Source organism: Saccopteryx bilineata, chromosome 3, assembly GCF_036850765.1.
Source record: "Saccopteryx bilineata isolate mSacBil1 chromosome 3, mSacBil1_pri_phased_curated, whole genome shotgun sequence".
Taxonomy (NCBI): Eukaryota; Metazoa; Chordata; class Mammalia; order Chiroptera; family Emballonuridae; genus Saccopteryx; species Saccopteryx bilineata.
The window spans coordinates 266,167,279-266,187,390 of record NC_089492.1 but is presented as its reverse complement, the minus strand read 5'-3'; the positions used below and the strand labels follow the sequence as shown (position 1 = coordinate 266,187,390).

The window sequence follows — 20,112 nt, the reverse complement described above, 5'->3', positions numbered from 1 at the left end:
AATTCCTGGCCCTGGCCGGTTGGCTCAGTGGTAGAGCGTTGGCCTGGTGCATGGCTGTTCCGGGTTTGATTCCCTGTCAGGGCACACAGGAGAAGTGACCATCTGCTTCTCCACCCCTCCCCCTCTCCGCACCTCTTGCAGACATAGCTCGAATGGTTCGAGAAATTTGGCCCCAGGAGCTGAGGATGGCTCCATGGGCTCTCCTCAGGTGCTGAAATAGCTCAGTTGCCAAGCAACAGGGCAGCAGCCCCAGATGGGCAGAGCATCACCCTGTAGGGGACTTGCTGGGTGGATCCTGGTCCAGATGCATGCAGGAGTCTCTCTCTGCCTCCCCGCCTCTCACTTCATTTTTTTTTTTAAATAAACAATTCCTTAGGTTGATGTACAAACCCTTCCACAGTCTGGTCCCTGTCGCTCTTCCAGCCTCCTTTCCTCATCCCTATTCACAACGGCTCTGCACAAGCCCTCCGTCTCCCACCTTTCCTCCAGGCTTTCTCATCCCGGGGACTGGCATCACCCCCCACACAGGTGCTCAGAGAAGCAGCTCAGGAACCATCTTCCTCTCACAGCCCTCAGCCCACATATCAAGTCTCCCCCAGACTGCCCAGCCTCTGTCTGCCTCTGTCCCTCCATCGCCACCACGAGGACATTCTATTGAGTCTCCTCTCGCTCGCTCTTCCCCTCCAATTCCTTCACGGAAGCCACAGTTGTATTTTTAAAATTAAATCGTATCGCACCAGCTGCCCCTTACAAACTATCCATGGCTCCCACTGCTCTCAGAAGGAACCCACAGCAGGTCCCGTCCGGCCGCACGCCCCTCGCCCCACGCTCATGTCGCCTACTTGCCCAGATGCCCACTGCTCCTGCCAGCAGCTGGGCCTTCACCAACCTGGCTCCTTTGCCTGAAATGCTATTTCCCAGTCTTTTTTTTTTTTTTTTTGAGGGCAAATACATTTATTTATTTTTACAGAGACAGAGAGAGAATCAGAGAGAGGGACAGATAGGGACAGACAGATAGGAATGGAGAGAGATGAGAAGCATCAATCATTAGTTCTTTGTTGTAACACCTTAGTTGTTCATTGATTGCTTTCTCATATGTGCCTTGACCGCGGGCCTTCAACAGACTGAGTAACCCCTTGCTTGAGCCAGTGACCTTGGGTCCAAACTGGTGAGCTTTTTGCTCAAACCAGATGAGCCCGCGCTGAAGCTGGCGACCTTGGGGTCTCAAACCTGGGTCCTCTGCATCTCAGTCCAACGCTCTATCCACTGTGCCACCGCCTGGTTAGGCAATTTCCCAGTCTTTACATGGCTAATTCCTATAGTCCCTTGGGTCTCAGTCTGTCACTTTTTTTTCTTTTTTCTTTTTTTTAATTAATTTATTTATTCATTATTAGAGAGGAGAAACAGAGAGGGAGAGAGAGGAGAGAGAGAGACAGAGAGAGAGAAGGGGGGAGGAGCTGGAAGCATCAACTCCCATATGTGCCTTGACCAGGCAAGCCCAGGGTTTCGAACCGGCGACCTCAGCATTTCCAGGTCGACACTTTATCCACTGCGCCACCACAGGTCAGGCAGCCTGTCACTCTTTATAAAGACCTTTCATTATCACGTTTGTGTGTATTCGTGAGTTTGTCTGTTTAATGTTTATCTGATGCTAAAGTGCGCATGAGCGAAGCTGTCTGTCTGCTTTACCATAACACAAGTGGGTCTGGCACAGGGCCTGGTACACAGCGTCTCAACCCATCCTCGCAGATGAGCAAGACACAGTTCCTGTCCTCAAGGATTCCACTGACTGGTAAGGAGACAGACACAATCACTAATGAAACACAGTGAAATGCCAAACCAGACGTGGGAGAGGGTGAGCGCGACTTTAATTAGCAGGTTAAGGGAGGGTTGAGAAAGAGTTTCCTGGACAGAGATGTGAACCCGCAGACAAAGTGCTGTAAGCTCGCTGAGGCCGTGCCCTCCAGACTGAAAGTAAGCCGCCGAAGGAAGGATTCCAGGGGGTGGGAAACCCTTGTCAGCAGCATAAGAACAACGCTTATGGCTTATTATGGCCATGTGGGGAGGGTGGGCTGTGCACATTTTTACCTCAGGCCCCATTCCCAGCAGTGCGTGGGTCCCCGTCTGCGCGTGGGTCCCCGTCCCACGTGGGTCCCCGTCCCCGTGTGGGTCCCCGTCTGCGCGTGGGTCCCCGTCCCGTGTGGGTCCCGTCTGCGCGTGGGTTCTCGGCTGTACTTCTCTGTGTGTGAGCCCAGCGCCCCCAGGTGCCACCACACAGCATTCTCCAACCGAGCTGCCCAGGGACAGAGCCCGACTGCCCGTGAGCGTTCATCTGCGGGTAAGTCCTCTCTCCCTCACTGCACTGACGAGGAGGAAGCTTGTCTTAGAACTCTCTGTGTTCCCCTACCAAGAGCTGATGAACAGTACTTTGTAATAGAAACTGTTCCACTAGCAGTGTTTAGAAATAGCGCCACAGAGTCCAGTTTCCACAAACAGACGATGCCTGTCCTGCGGCACCCATGCTGGGTGGAAAGCTCAGCGAGCAGGAGCCCAGCCGAGGAAGGGAGGCCTCTGCCGTCCTGCTCTCCTAGCCCGCACACAGAACCCAGGGGCCCTGCCCTCCTGCCTGCTCTGGCACCGCTCAGTCCCGCAGAAAGACCGAAGACCGTGACAGGCGGTCAGCTGGCAGACACTGGTTTTGATCGCATCATCACCCCCTTCTTGTCTGCCCAAAGAAGAGACCGTGGTGTCCGAGCCTGACTTCAGGCGCCAGCCTGAAGAGCTAAACGCCAGGACAGAATCCTGAGGGGAATAAGCAGAAAAGGAAAGCAAGAGGGCTCGCCCGGCGTAAAGTGCCAGGACTGCTGAGAGGGGCGCGCCAGAGCCGGCCAGCAGGCGGCTCTGCTGCCACTGGGCCACGTCAGCCCTCGCCTTCCTCAGGTAGGAGACAAGGTGTTTTTCCAGCCCAAACAGCTGCTGGGGACACATTTGTGGGGACACTAGTGACAGTGGCTCTTCACAAACAATGCACAAATCTCGATGCCCTGAGCCCCAGGTCCCAGGGCCTCTACCTGCTCGGGAGGTTGGCTTCAGTTCCAGGCTTTCCTGATCCGTGGCATCCAGGATCTTGTACTTGCTTTTTCTCTTGGGTTTTCCTTTTTGCCTAAAAAACACAATCCCGCCCCTGCTCAGGAAAGAGGCTGTGTGTGGAGTTCTGGTAGCTCCCCACTACAGGCTGACTCTCAGCTCTGCCACTTACCTGTGAGTCTACAGACAGGTGACACACTTCCCTATTTGAAAGATGGGAGAAGGTGGCCATGCATATTAAAGCAGAAGTTACCAGATGATGTTTATGTGGTGCTCAGCACACAGTAAATGTGGAAATCAGGCCCTGGCCGGTTGGCTCAGTGGTAGAGCGTCGGCCTGGCGTACAGGAGTCCCGGGTTCGATTCTCAGCCAGGGCACACAGGAGAAGCGCCCATCTGCTTCTCCACCCCTCCCCCTCTCCTTCCTCTCTGTCTCTCTCTTCCCCTCCTGCAGCCAAGGCTCCATTGGAGCAAAGTTGGCCTTGGCACTGAGGACATCTCCATGGCTTCTGCCTCAGGCACTACAATGGCTCTGATTGCACGGAGCAACACCCCAGATGGGCAGAGCATTGCCCCCCGGTGGGCATGCCGGGTGGATCCTTGTTGGGCGCATGCAGGAATCTTTCTGTCTGTCTGCCTCCCCCTACCCCCACCGCTTCTCACTTTGGAAAAATACAAAAAAAAAGTGGAAATCATACGTATTAATAATGAAAACCACAATAAGCACTACCATTAAATATTGTAATACTAGATAGGAAGACCAAATGAAAAACCCATAACATGTAACCAGACTAATTGTGTGAAAAGTGTATATCAGGGGTCCACAAACTTTTAACACAGGGGCCAGTTCACTGTCCCTCAGACCGTTGGAGGGCCAGACTATAAAAAAAAAACTATGAACAAATCCCTATGCACACTGCACATATCTTATTTTAAAGTAAAAAAACAAAATGGGAACAAATACAATATTTAAAATAAAGAACAAGTAAATTTAAATCAACAAACTGACCAGTATTTCAATGGGAACTATGGGCCTGCTTCTGGTTAATGAGATGGTCAATGTCTGGTTCCATATTTGTCACTGCTAGCCATAACAAGTGATACAACCTGCTTCCGGAGCCGTGACGCATATGCCCAGCATCATCGGAAGTAGTACTATTCGTGAGCGACCCTGCGCTTTGCCGCGCCGCCACATACAGTACTCCAGGATGTATCCTGTGCTCCTCTCACTGACCACCAATGAAAGAGGTGCCCCTTCTGGAAGTGTGGCGGGGGCTGGATAAATGGGCTCAGGGGGCCGCATGCGGTCGGGCCGTAGTTTGGGGACCCCTGGTGTACATGAATCCCAATAGGAAACTGGGAGAAAGTGAAGAGCTCGTGGTGGGTGGTAGGGTTGAGGTCCGAGCGTTCAGGGACAAACACCCTAGATCTGTCATCGAGGGCTACACCCAGGCCTGCCCCCTCCCGTCCTGGCCACATGTCCTGGGCAGCTGATCTGCACGCTGACAGCCCCTGGCTGGAGGATTGTGCTGCTGCCCTTGCAGTGGCAGAGGGTGAGGGGAACCTCCCCGCGCATGCGCTGGGGGGCCACACTGCTGAGCAGTGTCAGGAAGAAAGGAACCAGGACTCAGCACCTTCCACGTGGAACAGGCCACACACCTCTGATGCATGACTACACGACCAGAAGCCCGAATGCATTTCCAAGGAGACTCCATCTTACCTCTTACAACAACAGATCACAGTCCAGGACAGGGTTCCCAAGGCAACAACAATGACAAAGCAAGCAATGATAACATATAACACGCTCCACTCTGCCAAGAAAAACAAAATGGTCAGGTTTGTGGAGAGAAAGGAAAGAGAGAGGTCTGGGTTGTCCCCACCTTGGGCAAGAGTGGCTTCACTGTCAATAAGAATGACCCCGAGTGCCCCCAGGAAGGTGAGACCTCGGAGCTGACGGCAGCTGAAGCTTTGCGCTCCTGAACTGCCCCGGCTCTCTGGGTCCCTCTGAGGCCCGGGGCAGTAGGGCAGCTGACAGGAGCTTGACAGAGGGGAGGGGGGACAGTGAGCTGAGGGCTCCCATTAGGCATGGCGTGTGGGCACCCTGAAAACAAAGGCCTATCCCCGGTCTAATGCAGGCTACAGTTTGCAGCCAGTACGATTTAAGCTTGGTTCTTACACAACTGCTTCAGAGCTCTCCTTTAACCTTGAGCAAGTGTGGAGGAAAGAAGTTAAAATCCTCTGCAAACAGAAAATACACAGAGTTCTTCTCACTTGCTCATCTGCCTCGGAAACACCAACACCCACCCACTCGACGCAGTGCCACAGTCGGTGCCAAGCCAGCTGGCACAGTGCCCCGCGGAACACGTACCACAGTTGCTGTCTCCATCCCTCAGCTGCACCTTGATGAGATTCTCCATCCAGAAAGGGTCACAGATGCAGCGTTTGGTAAATGAATCACAGCGGCCGTGGTCGGAACAGTTCAACTGGCATGCTGAAAGCAGCAGGAAAGAAAGACAACAGGAGTCAGTGTGCCCAGGAGGCAGGAAGGCCCCAGTTCAGGGGCCTGGGGTGAAGTTTCCTGAAGACCTGCCCCAAGAGCTTCTACAGCTTGGGCACACTGCCACCAACATCATCACGGTCGGGTAACACTAGAGCACTTAGGCCCCTGCAACATGGTTCCAGACTGCTTTTACTTTTTTCTGTATATCAGCAGTTCTTAATTTATTGATTGATTTTAGCGAGACAGGAAGGAAGGGACAGGGAAGAAGAGAGGAAGGAGGGAGGAGGAGAGAGAAACATCAATTTGTTGTTCTACTTACTTATGCATTCATTGGTTGATTGTTTTTGTTTTTGTTTTTTTAGGAGGGGAGATAGTGAGACAGACTCCCACATGCACCCAACCAGGATCCACCTGGCAACCCTGTCTGGGGCCAATGCTCAGACCAACTGAGCTATCCTCAGCGCCTAGGGCCATGCTCGAACCAATCAAGCCACTGGCTGTGGGAGGGGAAATGGAGGGTCAGAGAAGCAGATGGTTGCTTCTCCTGTGTACCCTGACCAGAGACCAAACCTACGATGTCCACATGCCAGTAAGATGCTCTATCGATTGAGCCACCAGCCAGGGACCATTGCTTGATTCTTATATGTGCCTGACTAGGGATCAAACTCACAACCCTGGTGTATTGGAATGATGTTTTAACCAACTGAGCTACCTGGCCAGGGCCGAGGTGTTATTTTTGGCTGAGTTTTTTTTCCTTTGCTTAATCCCTTTACCTTTTTCACTCAGCCCCAACCCCCACCCCTCTGACAGCTGTCAGTCTGTCCTCTGTACCTATGAGTCTGTTTCTATTTTGTTAGTTTTGTTCATTAGATTCCACATATAAGTGAAATCATATCGAAGAAATAGGTGCAGGGAGGAGAGAGAGAGAGAGAGAGAGAGAGAGAGAGAGAGAGAGTAAGAAGCATCAACTCATAGCTGCTGTACCTTAGTTGTTCATTGGTTGTTACATGAGCCTTGACCGGGGGCTACAGCATTCCAGGTCAATGCTCTATCCACTGTGCCACCACAGGTCAGGCAAATCATGTGGTATTTTTCTTCCTTTGACTTATTCCACTTAGCATAATACACTCAATGTCCCTCCATGCTGTTGCAAAAAATAAGATTTCCTTCTTTTTTACGGCCAAGTAGTCCACTGTGTAAATGTACCGCCGCTTTTTTTACCCACTCAAAAGCATGTGATTTTCCAAATAATATATGTGTGCTTTTACTAAAACATGAAGTAGCAAGATCTAGAAGTGGGTCTAAGAACTGATAACTTTGAAGTAATAATGAGTAAAAATATTTCTTCATGTTGTGTGATACAAAACTACCTGTGATTTCCACTGCCTCAAAGTCATGGATTCTATTAATAACACTGTCATGTGTTGCCTACCTTTATAATTGAGGGAAATAATAAATTTCAGTTAGAGATAAGTGAAAAGAATGATGAAATTTTTTCTTGTTCAAACTTACAGCCCCTCTGAACACTGTCTCAGGGGCCGTGGACCCCAGGTTAAGACCCTGTCTAAGTCAGGAGGAAAGAGATTTCTCCATGTGCCGGGGGAACAAGAGCTGAAGCCCCAGGACGGCGGGGATGGACAGGTGAGCCTGGGCACTGGCAGGCTCCTGTTCCCACCCCCCGAAGTACTCACTGACAGTATAGATTTCCAGGGCTCTGAAGACCAGAAAGTCTGCCTTTTGCTTCCGCAGCTCATTCTTGAGCATCGCTGCCACCTCACGGCCCTTGAAGATCTGGTGGGGAGGCTCATTTTGAACAAAAAATACCATCTTGGTGCTGCAGAGACATGCGACAGTATGTGTGGATGAGCGGAAGCTGTCAACAGCAACAGCAGTGGCTACCATTTGCTAAGTGCCTCTGCTTGTGCCAGACCTGATGCTAAGTACTGCGTGCATTCTCTCATAGCAAGTCAATGAGAAAGGCGGTATCAGTGATTGTTCCGTTTAACAAAGGACAACACTGGGGCTCAGAGGGGTTAAGCAACTTGCCCAAGGTCACACAGTTAATTTTGGCAGGGCCAGATCCCAACCCTGACACATCTGACTCCAAAACCTATGCTTTCAGAAATGCCCCAAGCTGCCTCAGCTGACAAGACCCATTCCATACAGGTAACTGGAGGTCAGGAAAATGGGGATTTGGTTATGACTACATCCCTTCTGTCAGCTAAGACTGTGGTACTGTTGGGTTTGTGCCTGGCTTACTTGTAAGACAAACCATGATGCTTTGTAAAATGTAAATTATTAGACAGTATCCAAGAATTATCCATAGGCCAAAACATAGCCAACACGATCGTTACTATGACAGCAACAAGAAAGACTACACAATGGTGCAGCTGGTGCAAGATTATGTTACCGCATGCCCAGAATCTGTTTACTTTCTGATTGCCAGTTTCTGTACAAGGCAGACCATGTCTGAGCTCACAGCTCGGCGGCACCCAGGCTGCTCTCCATGGCCTGGCCCCCACTTCCGGCAGTCTGCCCCGGAGCCTCCCGTCTCCCAGGCCGCATGTTCCCACCAGCGGGTCACAGTGGGTTTGTAGGTGCCCATACAATACTCATCCCCTCAGCACACAGCATAGCTGGGTGGGACCAGCTGCTTACAATGTTAAGTCTACTGATCCCAAATGGCATTGTTTCCTATGTGTGGCATGGCCTACAAGTTTGGGAAGCAGTAGCATAAAAGACTTTCTAGAAGCTTGCTGCACAGGAAGGCTAATGATGGGGTATCTATCACAAATTCCAGAATCAAGAAACAAAGCTTTACCACAGAAGCCTTGTGTTCATGTCTCATTATTTTTTTGTCGTTTCCTAATCCACGCTTGTAATTTCAGTTTCTGTCTATACACCAGTGACTCTCAAATCTTGATCCCCTTTCCCCACATCCCCCTGGAGTGACTGAATCTTAACTGCAAATACTTGCTAGATTATCTATCCCCGGAACCTCAAATCCAACATGTCTCAACATAAACTTATGATAACCACTAATCGAGCACTTGCTGTGCATTCAGGAACTACACAAACATTATCTCACTGGATCCTCAATGACAACCCTACAGAATGGGTACTGACACTTTTCCGAGAGGTAGAACAGGCTCAGAGACGTGAAGCAGCCTGTCTGGTGGGGGGTCATGTTCCTTCCCACTGTAATCTGTCCACTGTCCCCCTGCCATGATGCAGCCCCTCCAGGATTCCTCAGCTAAGCCAGCCAGAAGCCAGCCATCGCGAAGCTTCCCTTCCTCACGCCCTCACACCTGGAGCACTGAGCAAATCTGCGAGCAAACCCTTCCTCAGTGCTCACACCAGCTCCCTCGCTGGTGTCTTCCCCTGCTGGCACCCAGCTGAGTCCCACTAGCTTGGAGCGACCCAAGCAGCCACTCTCCCTGCCTACTCCCGGCTGCTGAGCAGAGCTCACAAAGTCCTGGTCCCCAGGCTCTCTCCTCTCCAGTGAGCCGCGACTGCATATCAGGCTCACTGCGGGCGCTTTCAGCGTTTAGATGTCCCAAACCTCACTCTAGACCAGGGGTCTCAAACTCGCGGCCCACCAAACAATTTTGTGCGGCCCGCAGACTAATCCACGAAGTTCAAAATATTTTGGATAAAATTAAGTAAGCCTAGGGGCCTACTTGTATTTTTCATTTCTCTAGCATCCTAGCTAGATATTAGCTTAGTTAACAGTAGTTGTGATGAGAACTACAGTTTCTGGTCGTTTTGTGACACTGAGTAAACTGCATGTACGATTGTGCTTGTTGTACTGATTTTTTTTTTTTTTCAACTGCAGTGAGAAAAGTGTTGCGTAACAGTTGCCTTTTGTAGACCTAGTGCAGCCCGCCGAATGGCTGTGATCTTGCTCTGCGGCCCACATGCTGAGTTGAGTTTGAGACCCCTGCTCTAGACCAAGGTCCAGGCTGCGTCTTGGATGAGGGTATGTTCACAGAAGCTCCAGATGACTCTGCGGTGGGGCTCGAGTTGGGAACCACTGCCCTTACCTCACGCCTCTAACCTGGGCTGAGACCCCGACGTTGCTCAAGGCCAGCACCTTCCCTGCGGCTGCTGTCCCCCAACCCTCACCCCTTTCCTCAGGCTGCCCACCTCGCTCCCCCTCCCCAAAGCTGACGGCCTTGTCTCCAGTCTCAGAGACAAAACACAGGACGTCTGTACCAACCGTCTTAAATTTCATCCTCAGTACCTCTAAATTCACCATATTGTTTTCAGCACCAGCCTCTTCAAAGAGGTGTTCTACTTACCATCTCTGTGTCCTCAAACCATGGAATAAATTTGTCCTCTGCCCCCAACATCTAAGTAAAATGCTCTCACTGTAATTCTGATAATCACAAATCCCAAAGCCTGTTTTGCATCCCACGGCACCTGCACCTCTGTGAGCCTCGGGAGCCTAGCCCGGCCCCCCGCCCCCAGGTCCCCCGCAGCCCCCAGCAGACCAGCCCCGCCGGGCTCTCCTTCCGCCCGTCTGACTAGGACTGCTATTTCTTACTTTCCTTTACTGCCTCTTCTTTTGTGCTTCCTCCTTAAATATGGGTGTTCTCCAGAGTTCTGTCCTCAGCCCTCTTGACACAGTGTATTTGTCCTCATGGCTTCCACTCCTGTTTGTACGCAGACCCCCTCTGGCTTTTCCTCCACCCCAAGTTCCAGCCTGCATTTGCTACAATCTGATGAAACATCTCCCCATGTAACCCATAAGACACCCCAAATTCAATAGTCAAAACTGAACTCATTACCTTTTCTTTGAAACTGAGTTCTTCTGCATCCCTGTTCTCAATTCATGGCACACACTGCCTGTCCGAGCATCCAGACCAAAAGCCTCATACTTGATACCCCCCTTTCATTCCCAAAGGGTCTCCAAGTCCTGCTGATTTACCTCTGAGTTTCTTTTTCATGTCTTCTCTTCTGCCTTTTCCACCATCACTATCTTAATTCAGGCTTCATCCCCTTTTCACTAGACTAGTCCACACGCTTCCTGAGCGGCCTCCCAGCCTTCAGTCTCTCCCTATTTTAGTCTAGCCTTCACACTACTGGACTCCCTTAAAAATAAAAAAAAAATTTTTTTTTTAAAGAAACAACTGATTTTCTTGCTTGGGAAACAAAACAAACAAACACTTCACACATATAAAACAAACTACCTTGAGTCCTCCTGCCCAAACGATTAAAACTAAACTCCTGGGCTTGCCCGTGACTTCTCAGTCCACACGGTCAGCCTCATCTGCCACCACGTTCTGGGGCCCGTAAGCTCCCAGAGCCAATGCCTCTTCCAGAGGAAATGCTGTACTTTCCTCCCACAGGACACCTGCTCAGTGTTTCCCGTTCCCAATTTCCTCCTAGTCCTCCTATGCTTGGCCAATGCAAGTTTCACGTATTCTGGGAAATCTTGAGACTTCACTCGACCCCAACCCTCCTGAGAGAATTAACCCCCTGCCTCTGAGCCTCCAGGATACCACACATTCTGTCACACTGCACTGATGTTGTGTGTTTACTTGGCTACTTCCCCTAACAGACTATGGCCTTCAAATATAATGGACCTCTTCTGACCCACAGCCCAGTGCTCTGCACAGTGTCTTGCACAGAGCATGTGACCTGAACTAGAAGAAAAGAGCCCATTAAAGAAAGGGACACCATGAGTGGTTTCTGGTCAGAGTCCACCCTTCCTTCACTACTTCCTCAGCTAATCCTGAAGCCCAGGGGGCCCTGGTATTCCACCCCCCACACTCCATTCATTGCCTGGCTACCTCTGCTCCGTGTATGGCTGAATCTTCTGCACAATGATGTCGGAATCCAGCACCCCCAGGAGGACCCCAATCTGGCGGATGAACATCCCCTTCAGCCTCTCAGTTAGCTGACTGACGCTGATATCCAAGATGATCTCCACCAGGTCGTTTCTCCTGGGATCTGGAAAGCGTGTGGAATAGTCACGGTTTAGAAGCAGGGAAGCTCACAGACCCGGCAGTGTGTGTGTGTTTGGGCACAGGAGAGAAAGTGAGGGGAGTGGTCAGAGATGCAACTGACCTTCACATGGGAAGGGACAATAATGAATTCTTAGTAATGCGTCTGGTGCCGGCTTGGAGAGGTTCGAAAGGATTCCTGGTCCCTGTGTCAACCTGAGAATCACCACACATGTGCTAGTGACAGGGAGGCAACAGGATTTATTGAAAGGAGTTGGAAAGAGAAACATTTAGTGTTTTTGTGTTTGTTTTTAGAGAGTCAGGGAGAGAGAGATAGGAATACAGAGTTGCTCCTATATGTGCTCTGACCAGGGAATTGAACCAGCAACCTCTACGCACTAGCATGACGCTCCAACCAACTGAGCCATCCAGCCAGTGCTAAGAAACACTTGTTTTAAAACAAGTGGCTTTGCTGAACTCTCCAGGCCAGGCAGAGGTTCTCTAACTACCTGCCTCGTCCACACCCGATTTTCAGCGACTCACTGTACTTTGTCTACAACAGTGGAAGGGAAGATGCCCATCTAATGCGTCTTACCAATAATGGGAATGCATCTGCCCTACAGGTGTGACAACAGTCAACACAGGTAATCCAGGCAGCCAAGAAACAAGGATCTCCTTAGAGCACATCACAGCTACAATTTCTTTACAACTCTACAACTGGGAAACCATTGTGCTCTCCTTCTGATTATGTCCTAAAGGCTGTTCTACACTTGAAGGTCTGTGATTATTCAGTATACCTTATTCACATACTTGAGTGCACCATTTGCCTCTCCTGATGTATAATGTACATAATTAGTGGACTATCTGTGATCTGGTTTTTTGTTTTTTTTAATTCATTTTAGAAAGGAGAGAGAGAGAGAGAGACAGAGAGAAAGAAGGGGGAGGAGCAGGAAGCATCAACTCCCATATGTGCCTTGACCAGGCAAGCCCAGGGTTTCGAACCAGTGACCTCAGCATTTCCAGGTCGACGCTTTATCCACTGCGCCACCACAGGTCAGGCTGTGATCTGATTTTAAACACAGAAGGGATGTCATGGTGTCTTGGCTGTTTACTTCAGAGAGCTGGGATAAGGACTGCCAAGATCCCTTCCCATCCAGGAGCCTGGCCTGGAGACTGAAGAGTAGGTTTAAAGTTAATTCCGCCTCATCAGATGCTCAGGAATTAATAAAGCTCTACCCCACCGCACTCTAACCTCCTCTCTAAAAGCCAATTAACCACAAAGCAAAATAAAAACATGGTTCTATTTAAGAGGGAAATTTTATTCTGCGAATCTGAACATTGTAAAGGATGCTATCTACTTTACCTTCCCTGGGTTGTCAGAAAAAGCCTGAGGCTCAACTTATAAAAATAAATTGTTTTCTGCATCTGGATGTTGATGAGACATCATGACTCAAGTTATTCCTGTGCTGATTCCCAAAGTGCCCTGAACCCTCTCTCATCAGTCACACCCAGAGCAGAAAGTGCTGGATGAGGGGCACAGAGGCCTGGCTCTGACAACTGCTGCTGACACCAGGTGAACCTTGCCCTGAGTTTCTGTTTCTCCAACAGAGATGAGCAGGGGGAGGTCGACATTCCTGTTTGGGTAGAAAGGGTGACGATGGGACAGGCAGACTCTAAGGATTTTTCAGCTTGGGGTTTCTAGATTTTTTTTTAAAGCTGGATATGCCATCTGGCCCAGTCTGTGCTGGGGAGAAAGGATCTTGGGACAGAGGCCCCACTGGGCTGACCCAGCAGGTCCACTCAGTCCCATCACCAAATGAACTCACCAGGTTTCACCTCCACAGTGGTCTGGTCTGTGTGACTCTCACCCTTCGCGTCAGTCACTTTCAGATGAAACGTGTAGGTTCCCTCAACCAGGTTAGAAAGGAGGAGGATGGGGTGGTGGTCAGAGTGATTTAACACCTCCTGTGGGGTTGAACAACATGGCAATGTTGCAAAACAAAACCACACTCCTTTTTTATTTTTTTTTATTTTTTTCCTGAAGTTAGAAGCAGGGAGGCAGACAGAAATACTCCTGCATGCGCACAACTGGGATCCACCAGGCATGCCCACCAGGGGGCGATGCTCTGCCCCTCTGGGCCATTGCTCCGCTGAAACTGGAGCCATTCTAGCGCCTGAGGTGAAGGCCATGGAGCCACCCTCAGTGCCCGGATCAACCTTGCTCCAATGGAGCCTTGGCTGCGGGAGGGGAAGAGAGAGACAAAGATAAAGAAGAGGGGGAAGGGTGGAGAAGTAGATGGGAGCTTCTCTATGTGCCCTGGCTGGGAATTGAACCCGGGACTTATACACGCCGGGTTGACACTCTACTGCTAAGCCAACCAGCCAGGGCCAAAACCACATTCCTTTTGTGGGCTCAGCTGCTGCTGCTGTCACAACTACCCCTCCAAGCGGAACCACCTCAGCTCTGGGCGGCTCTTGCTCTATACCAGCATTCAGCCCACAGCTGCCAGGAGCAGGGATGAAAAACACGTTCTGTGTCACAACAGCTTGCAGAGCGACCCTAGGCAAGTCATTTGACCTCCCTAGATTTCAGAGAGCAGTCCGGGTTTGACACAGGAAACCACAGACCCTAGAACATCGGGCTCAGCTCCTCTGCCCATCTCCCCACCCGGACGGTACTGCCCTCCAGCCCTGGCACACTTACCCCTGCTGCAGGGCTCCCCTCGTCTCTGGTCCAGAGGTAGCTGACTATCCCCTTGTCATCAGAGGACTTGGAGCCATCCAGCTCTGCTGTGTCCGTGGGCAAGGTTATCACTACATTCCCAGTTATCTTGGCTATAGGTGGTTTGTTCATTTCTAACCAGAGAGAAATTACTGAAATTATATAACATTCTAGGAAAAAAGAAATGCTTCTTCATGATGTTTATGGAAAATTAAACCTCAAATGCATCTTAAACGGAGAACTGTTTCAAGTGCCTATCCACGCCAGCAACTAAGCATAGGGTTAAAGCTACCATTGCCACTGGTCCTGAGGCTCCAGTCGCACCCAGAGAAATGTCCTCCTGACACTGTGCAATGAAGGGGACAAGTGTCGTTTCTGCCTGTGTTCTCACAGCAAGTAGCCTCCCCGAAAGGAACCCATTTCTGTATTTTGGAAATTCATGGTAATTAGAAACAAAGGCCCGGAGTTGGAGTAAAACCTTGGAGTTTGGGTTTCATCCAGCAGATACCACAAATTTTCTTTAAAATACGGGTTAAAATATTATTCTCTGAACATCTTTTCTGATTCCTTCCTTAGTACTTTAATAGAGAAAAAGGAAAGAGACCTCGCTCAACCTGGGCTGCACCTGCAGCTTGTTTACTCAGCTGTGTACTCCCAGTATTTACTGAGCTCAGGACCCTCCACAAGGAGGTCATCTGCATGCCTGATGGTTTTTCCTACTACCAGCTTTTAGTCTCTCCCGAGGCCACGATCACCTGCCTGTAAACCAGAGCAAGGCCAGTCAACTCTTGCCTCAAGCTGGCTTCCAGAAAGCTACAGTGCAGGACAGTCATTCCAAGGTCTGACAGCAGGTGTCACTGTAGCTAGCAAGAGAGTCACAGAAACCCCAGGCCTTAGCAGTGCAGAGGCAAAATAAAAATGCAAAGGAAAAAAACCTTAATTCTTCCTCCATTCGTTAAAGAAAGGTAAGGTGGAAGGGAGAGAGGGGAACACAAGAAGTTAAAATTCACCTTACAATCACTCTCAATTACGGTGGTTTTAGAAAAGCAAGTTAACCCAACTTCCTTCCCTGCACCCGTCTGATTGACTTCTGCAGCCCAACAAGAGATGACGGATCTGTTTTATCTGCCCCAGAGGCTGCTGCACGAGCCGAAACAGGGAGGTACCTTCTTTGACAATGACATTCACAGAGCTCTGGCTTTGCAGGTTCCTCTCATCTTTGACAGTCAAGGTGAACACGTACGTTCCCACTTGCAGCCCAGTCACAGTGGCGACACTGCTGTTAGCATTCTCAAGCTGCACCCCATCAGGACCCCTGGACAAAGAGAAAAACCAAGGGTGGGGTTGTACCTGTCTGCAGCGCTCCTGTCCCTGACTCAGCAGGTGCAGACAATTATTGCCTTGGCTCAGGCATGAACTATTGTTTCCCAGACCTTGAGAGGACAAGTTTAAAAATACTGCATTTGAACAGAGTGTCATTTGCCCCAAAATAAAGGCTACCTACTGATCAGAAAATTCCATTCACCAGCTTCAAACACATCTAGCCAGCCTGCCTTTATATGAGCTTCTAGAACAAACTCTTTGCTGTTCCAGTTTATAAAAGGAAGAAAGTACTCTGAGCAGGTCTCTGATCAAAAAGAATGATTTCAGAGTGATGTTTCTGAAAAGTATTTCTGGCCTATTCGTTGGTTCAGCTCTTGCCAGCAAAAAAGAAAACACATTTCTTAATCACATGCCAAATTCACTCTTGCTGAAAAGTCAGAGAAAGGAAATGGGCCAAAGTTGCAGAGGAATTCTCAGGGCAAAAGACCCTCTTCTGAACAGCTCTGTAAGCAACGTTCCCTCCCACTCCCGTCAGGGGCCACCGAGGACCCCGGCACCCATGTTCTTCCTTCTCCCCCGGCCTCACACGGCAGCCTGCAGCAGGCGGGAGCTCTGTGGCCTCCACCAGGCACAGGCTGCACACAGCAGAGAGCGCCCCACGCAGATCTAACTGCCCCAGGGCTTTCCTTAAGGCCACCAGGACTACCAAAGAAATCTGCAGGCTTTCCAGTTTTGTTCTGATGTTTAAATTTATGACCTCCAATCCTAGCAGCCCCTCAAAACAGACTCTTCAAGAAGCTTGCTAAGCATTATTTCTGTGGTAAACACTAATAAAATTCAACCAAAAGGTTCATCACTAGTATTGTTAATAGTTATGATTAAAACACATTGGGCCTGACCAGGCGGTGGCGCAGTGCATAGAGTGTAGGACTGGGATGCGGAAGGACCCAGGTTCGAGACCCCGAGGTCACCAGCTTGAGCGCGGGCTCATCTGGTTTGAGCAAAAGCTCACCAGTTTGGACCCAAGGTCGCTGGCTCGAGCAAGGGGTTACTTGGTCTGCTGAAGGCCCACGGTCAAGACACATATGAGAAAGCAATCAATGAACAACTAAGGTGTCACAACGCAATGAAAAACTGATGATTGATGTTTCTCATCTCATCTCCGTTCCTGTCTGTCTGTCCCTGTCTATCCCTCTCTCTGACTCTCTGTCTCTGTAAAAAAACAAACCCACATTGGGCTGAGGAAGATTAGGTTCTCCAAAAGACAGAAACAAGAGCTGAGAAAAATAATTTCTAGCATCCAACTCACCAATCATAAATCAACTGGTTTCTATAGTCCAAATATAGATAGCCTGTTCTCAGACAAAAAAACCAAAACCAAAACAAAAGCAGCCTGACCAGGCGGTGGCGCAATGGATAGAGCGTCAGACTGGGATGCGGAGGACCCGGTTTCGAGACCCCCAAGGTCACCAGCTTCAGCGCAGGCTCATCTGGCTTGAGCAAAAAGCTCACCAGCTTGGACCCAAGGTCGCTGGCTTGAGCAAGAGGTTACTCATTCTGCTGAAGGCCCGTGGTCAAGGCACATATGAGAAAGCAATCAATGAACAACTAAGGTGTCACAACAAAGAACTAATGATTGATGCTTCCCATCTCTCTCAGTTCCTGTCTGTCTGTCCCTATCTATCCCCCTCTCTGACTCTCCCTCTGGCTCTTTAAAAAGAAAAACAAAACAAAACAAAAACAAAACACCTGGTCTATGCTATGGTTGCTACCTTTGGAAATAGAAAAAAATTTAACTCCTTTTTAACTTTTACTCCGTTTTGGAATTCCTTTAATTCTCTTGGGATCCTGCATAGAATCTGAGTTCCAGCTATTATGATTTAAAGGAGCTGAAAGAAACTGAGAGCCAGGAGATTTGATCAGGTAATCTCAGTTTCATCAGTATTATTTTGGTTCCTGCCTTTCACCTCTGGCTAACATAACTGGTAAATATGGTCTTCAAGGAAACAGTAACAGAGCAATGCTTTCATTTTGTGGATGAATTCTCAGTGCCCCTTAATCACAGCTCTGCCCCAGCCCTCCTGCCAGCCTCACCCAGTTAATTCTGAGCAACAGTATTTTTCTGCTCCATTACCCCTTCCATCCCGCCTCTCACGTGTAATTAAACTATGCATTTCAGCAGATGGGTTATACCTGTAAGAGCACCAGGACCACAAAGTACTACTTGGGGACTGTCTGATAATAAGCAGTCTTCCTTTTTTTTTCTTTTGAGATTTTATTATTCATTTTTTAGAGAGAGGAGAGAGAGAGAGAAAGAGAGAGAAGGGAATGGGGGAGGAGCAGGAAGCATCAACTCCTAGTAGTTGCTTCTTGTATGTGCCTTGACCAGGCAAGCCCAGGGTTTCAACTGGCGACCTCAGCGTTCCAGATCGATGCTTTATCCACTGCGCCACCACAGGTCAGGTTTTATTTTTTTCTTACAAAAATTCTTTTATACCATTTTCTTAGAGTCGAAGTTCGGCACTGCAAATCTTTCTCAGTCATACCCCACCTCCCTCTGAATAAGCCAACAAGAGCAAGTAAACTCTTCAGCCAAGTAAAACTTTGCTCTGCAAAGGTCTGGAGCCTTTGCATAAATAAGGGTTTGTGTCAGGACTCACTGTGTTTTTCCCCAGAGATATGAGATAATTTTCTGATCATCTGAGCTTTTGCTACCATCCAGGGTCGTGCTGTCCACGGGAAGGGTCAGCTCTTTGTCTGGGCCTGCGTCTGCCTGCGGAGGCTTGTTGTTTTCTGGAAGACAGAGACTTGGAGGTCAAAAGCAGGCAGTCCAGCTGGGAAAGGCAAAATCCAATTGGGACATATATTCTGGAAGCCATGAAGACTGCCTCTCCACCCGCAGCACTGGCAGATACTGTGGGACATGTATGTACTGGGGTATGGTCAGGGAGCTCACAATGAGGAATACAAGACTGAAAATAAAACAATTCTGAAAGAACATGGCAGAACTTCATGAAGTTATAATGTGAACTATAATGCTACAGCAGTTCAAATGAAAGGGTCTACGTGGTGAGCTGGGGCTTTCTTGAGGAAGTCGCTTGAAGCTGGTCCTTAAAGAACACATGATAGGATTTGGGATGGCAGAGACTCTATCTGCTATGTTCCCTGGAAGGCACAATAACTGGCCGAGGGCACGGGCATGGCTGAGGCTATGAAGTACTCTTTCTCTCTAGCATGAAGAAAGCACCAGGGGAATGGACAACAGAACCTGCCACGGGCTCCGTGGATTGGTGCCTCCCATGTCTACACTCCCACGTCTCAGAATCCAAACCCTCTTCTCCCCCAGAGATAGAGGGTCCAGCCAATCGAAGACCCTACACCTCAAGATGGGAACTTACCAGGCTGCACAATAACAGTCACTTGAGCGGTGGACTGCTGTCCTATCGTGTCAGTCACTTTGAGCTGGTAAGTATAGTCTCCTTCTTGCATGGCAGAGAGCTGCAGGATTGGTGTTCTCACACCCTGGATATTTAAATACAGAGAGTGAAAAGGCAGCCTCCCAGAATCACAACATCATACACTAAATCCTGCTCAGGTCTAAGAGATTTGCCCAGTTTTTTAAACTTACTTGGTACTGGGCTATGACCTCCTAGTTCAGCAACATTAGTGAATGCTGGATCAGACGCTGTGGGACATCTTGTTAAAGTTTCCCCCTTAAAGAGAACAACCTCCCTCACACAGCAGCAGTTTCAAATAAGATCAAGAGCTCTCACAAGGGAGGGAGGGGGTACAGGAAAATGCGCAAAGATAACCGAGATGTCTCTACGACCGACAGAAAATGATCATGAATATATAATAACACAATCTTTAAAACTGTTCTTCCTACGAAGGCCGCCCAATGATCCTTAAAAAGCTGCCTCAAAAAACATGGCAGTGGGACAAGCTGCTGTGTGACAACACGCTGTCCCCTGACGGGTTTGTACAGATCTGCAGCGGCAGAGAAACCTAACATAACTTTAACTACATCCAGGTGAAATGTGAGCTTCAAGTCATGCCTCCAACCTAGAAACAGATTCTAGAGCAGGGGTCCCCAAACTTTTTACACAGGGGGCCAGTTCACTGTCCCTCAGACTGTTGGAGGGCCAGAATATTAAAAAAACTATGAACAAATCCCTATGCACATTGCACATATCTTATTTTAAAGTAAAAAACCAAAACGGGAACAAATACAATATTTAAAATAAAGAACAAGTAAATTTAAATCAACAAACTGACCAATATTTCAATGGGAACTATGCTCTTCTCACTGACCACCAATGAAAGAGGTGCCCCTTCCGAAAGTGCAGCGGGGGCCGGATAAATGGCCTCAGGGGCCGCATGCGACCCACCGGCCGTAGTTTAGGGACGCCTGTTCTAGAGTGTCAGCAGGAACATTATATAGAACTTAGGACAAACTTCCAATGCTGGGACTTCAGAACACTGGGCAAAAGCTGGCCGCCTCTGGACTGAATCCAGCTTGTGGACATTTTGTTT

General features: G+C 49.2%; 1 protein-coding gene across 5 annotated transcripts in view; it reads right to left on the bottom strand.

Annotated features, from left to right (window-relative positions):
- The window catches only part of KIAA0319L (KIAA0319 like), a 105,699-nt gene that overhangs the window by 4,986 nt on the left and 80,601 nt on the right, over positions 1-20,112 (bottom strand). For all 5 annotated transcript variants that reach the window (XM_066269702.1, XM_066269703.1, XM_066269701.1 and 2 more), the window contains exons 11-20: positions 18,978-19,101; positions 18,240-18,372; positions 15,423-15,571; positions 14,239-14,390; positions 13,361-13,499; positions 11,382-11,541; positions 7,278-7,420; positions 5,455-5,577; positions 4,807-4,897; positions 3,072-3,163 (exon numbers count right to left, since the gene is read on the bottom strand). In XM_066269702.1, coding sequence (XP_066125799.1) covers positions 3,072-3,163; positions 4,807-4,897; positions 5,455-5,577; positions 7,278-7,420; positions 11,382-11,541; positions 13,361-13,499; positions 14,239-14,390; positions 15,423-15,571; positions 18,240-18,372; positions 18,978-19,101 — 1,306 coding nt within the window. The remainder of the gene's footprint in view (positions 1-3,071; positions 3,164-4,806; positions 4,898-5,454; positions 5,578-7,277; positions 7,421-11,381; positions 11,542-13,360; positions 13,500-14,238; positions 14,391-15,422; positions 15,572-18,239; positions 18,373-18,977; positions 19,102-20,112) is intronic.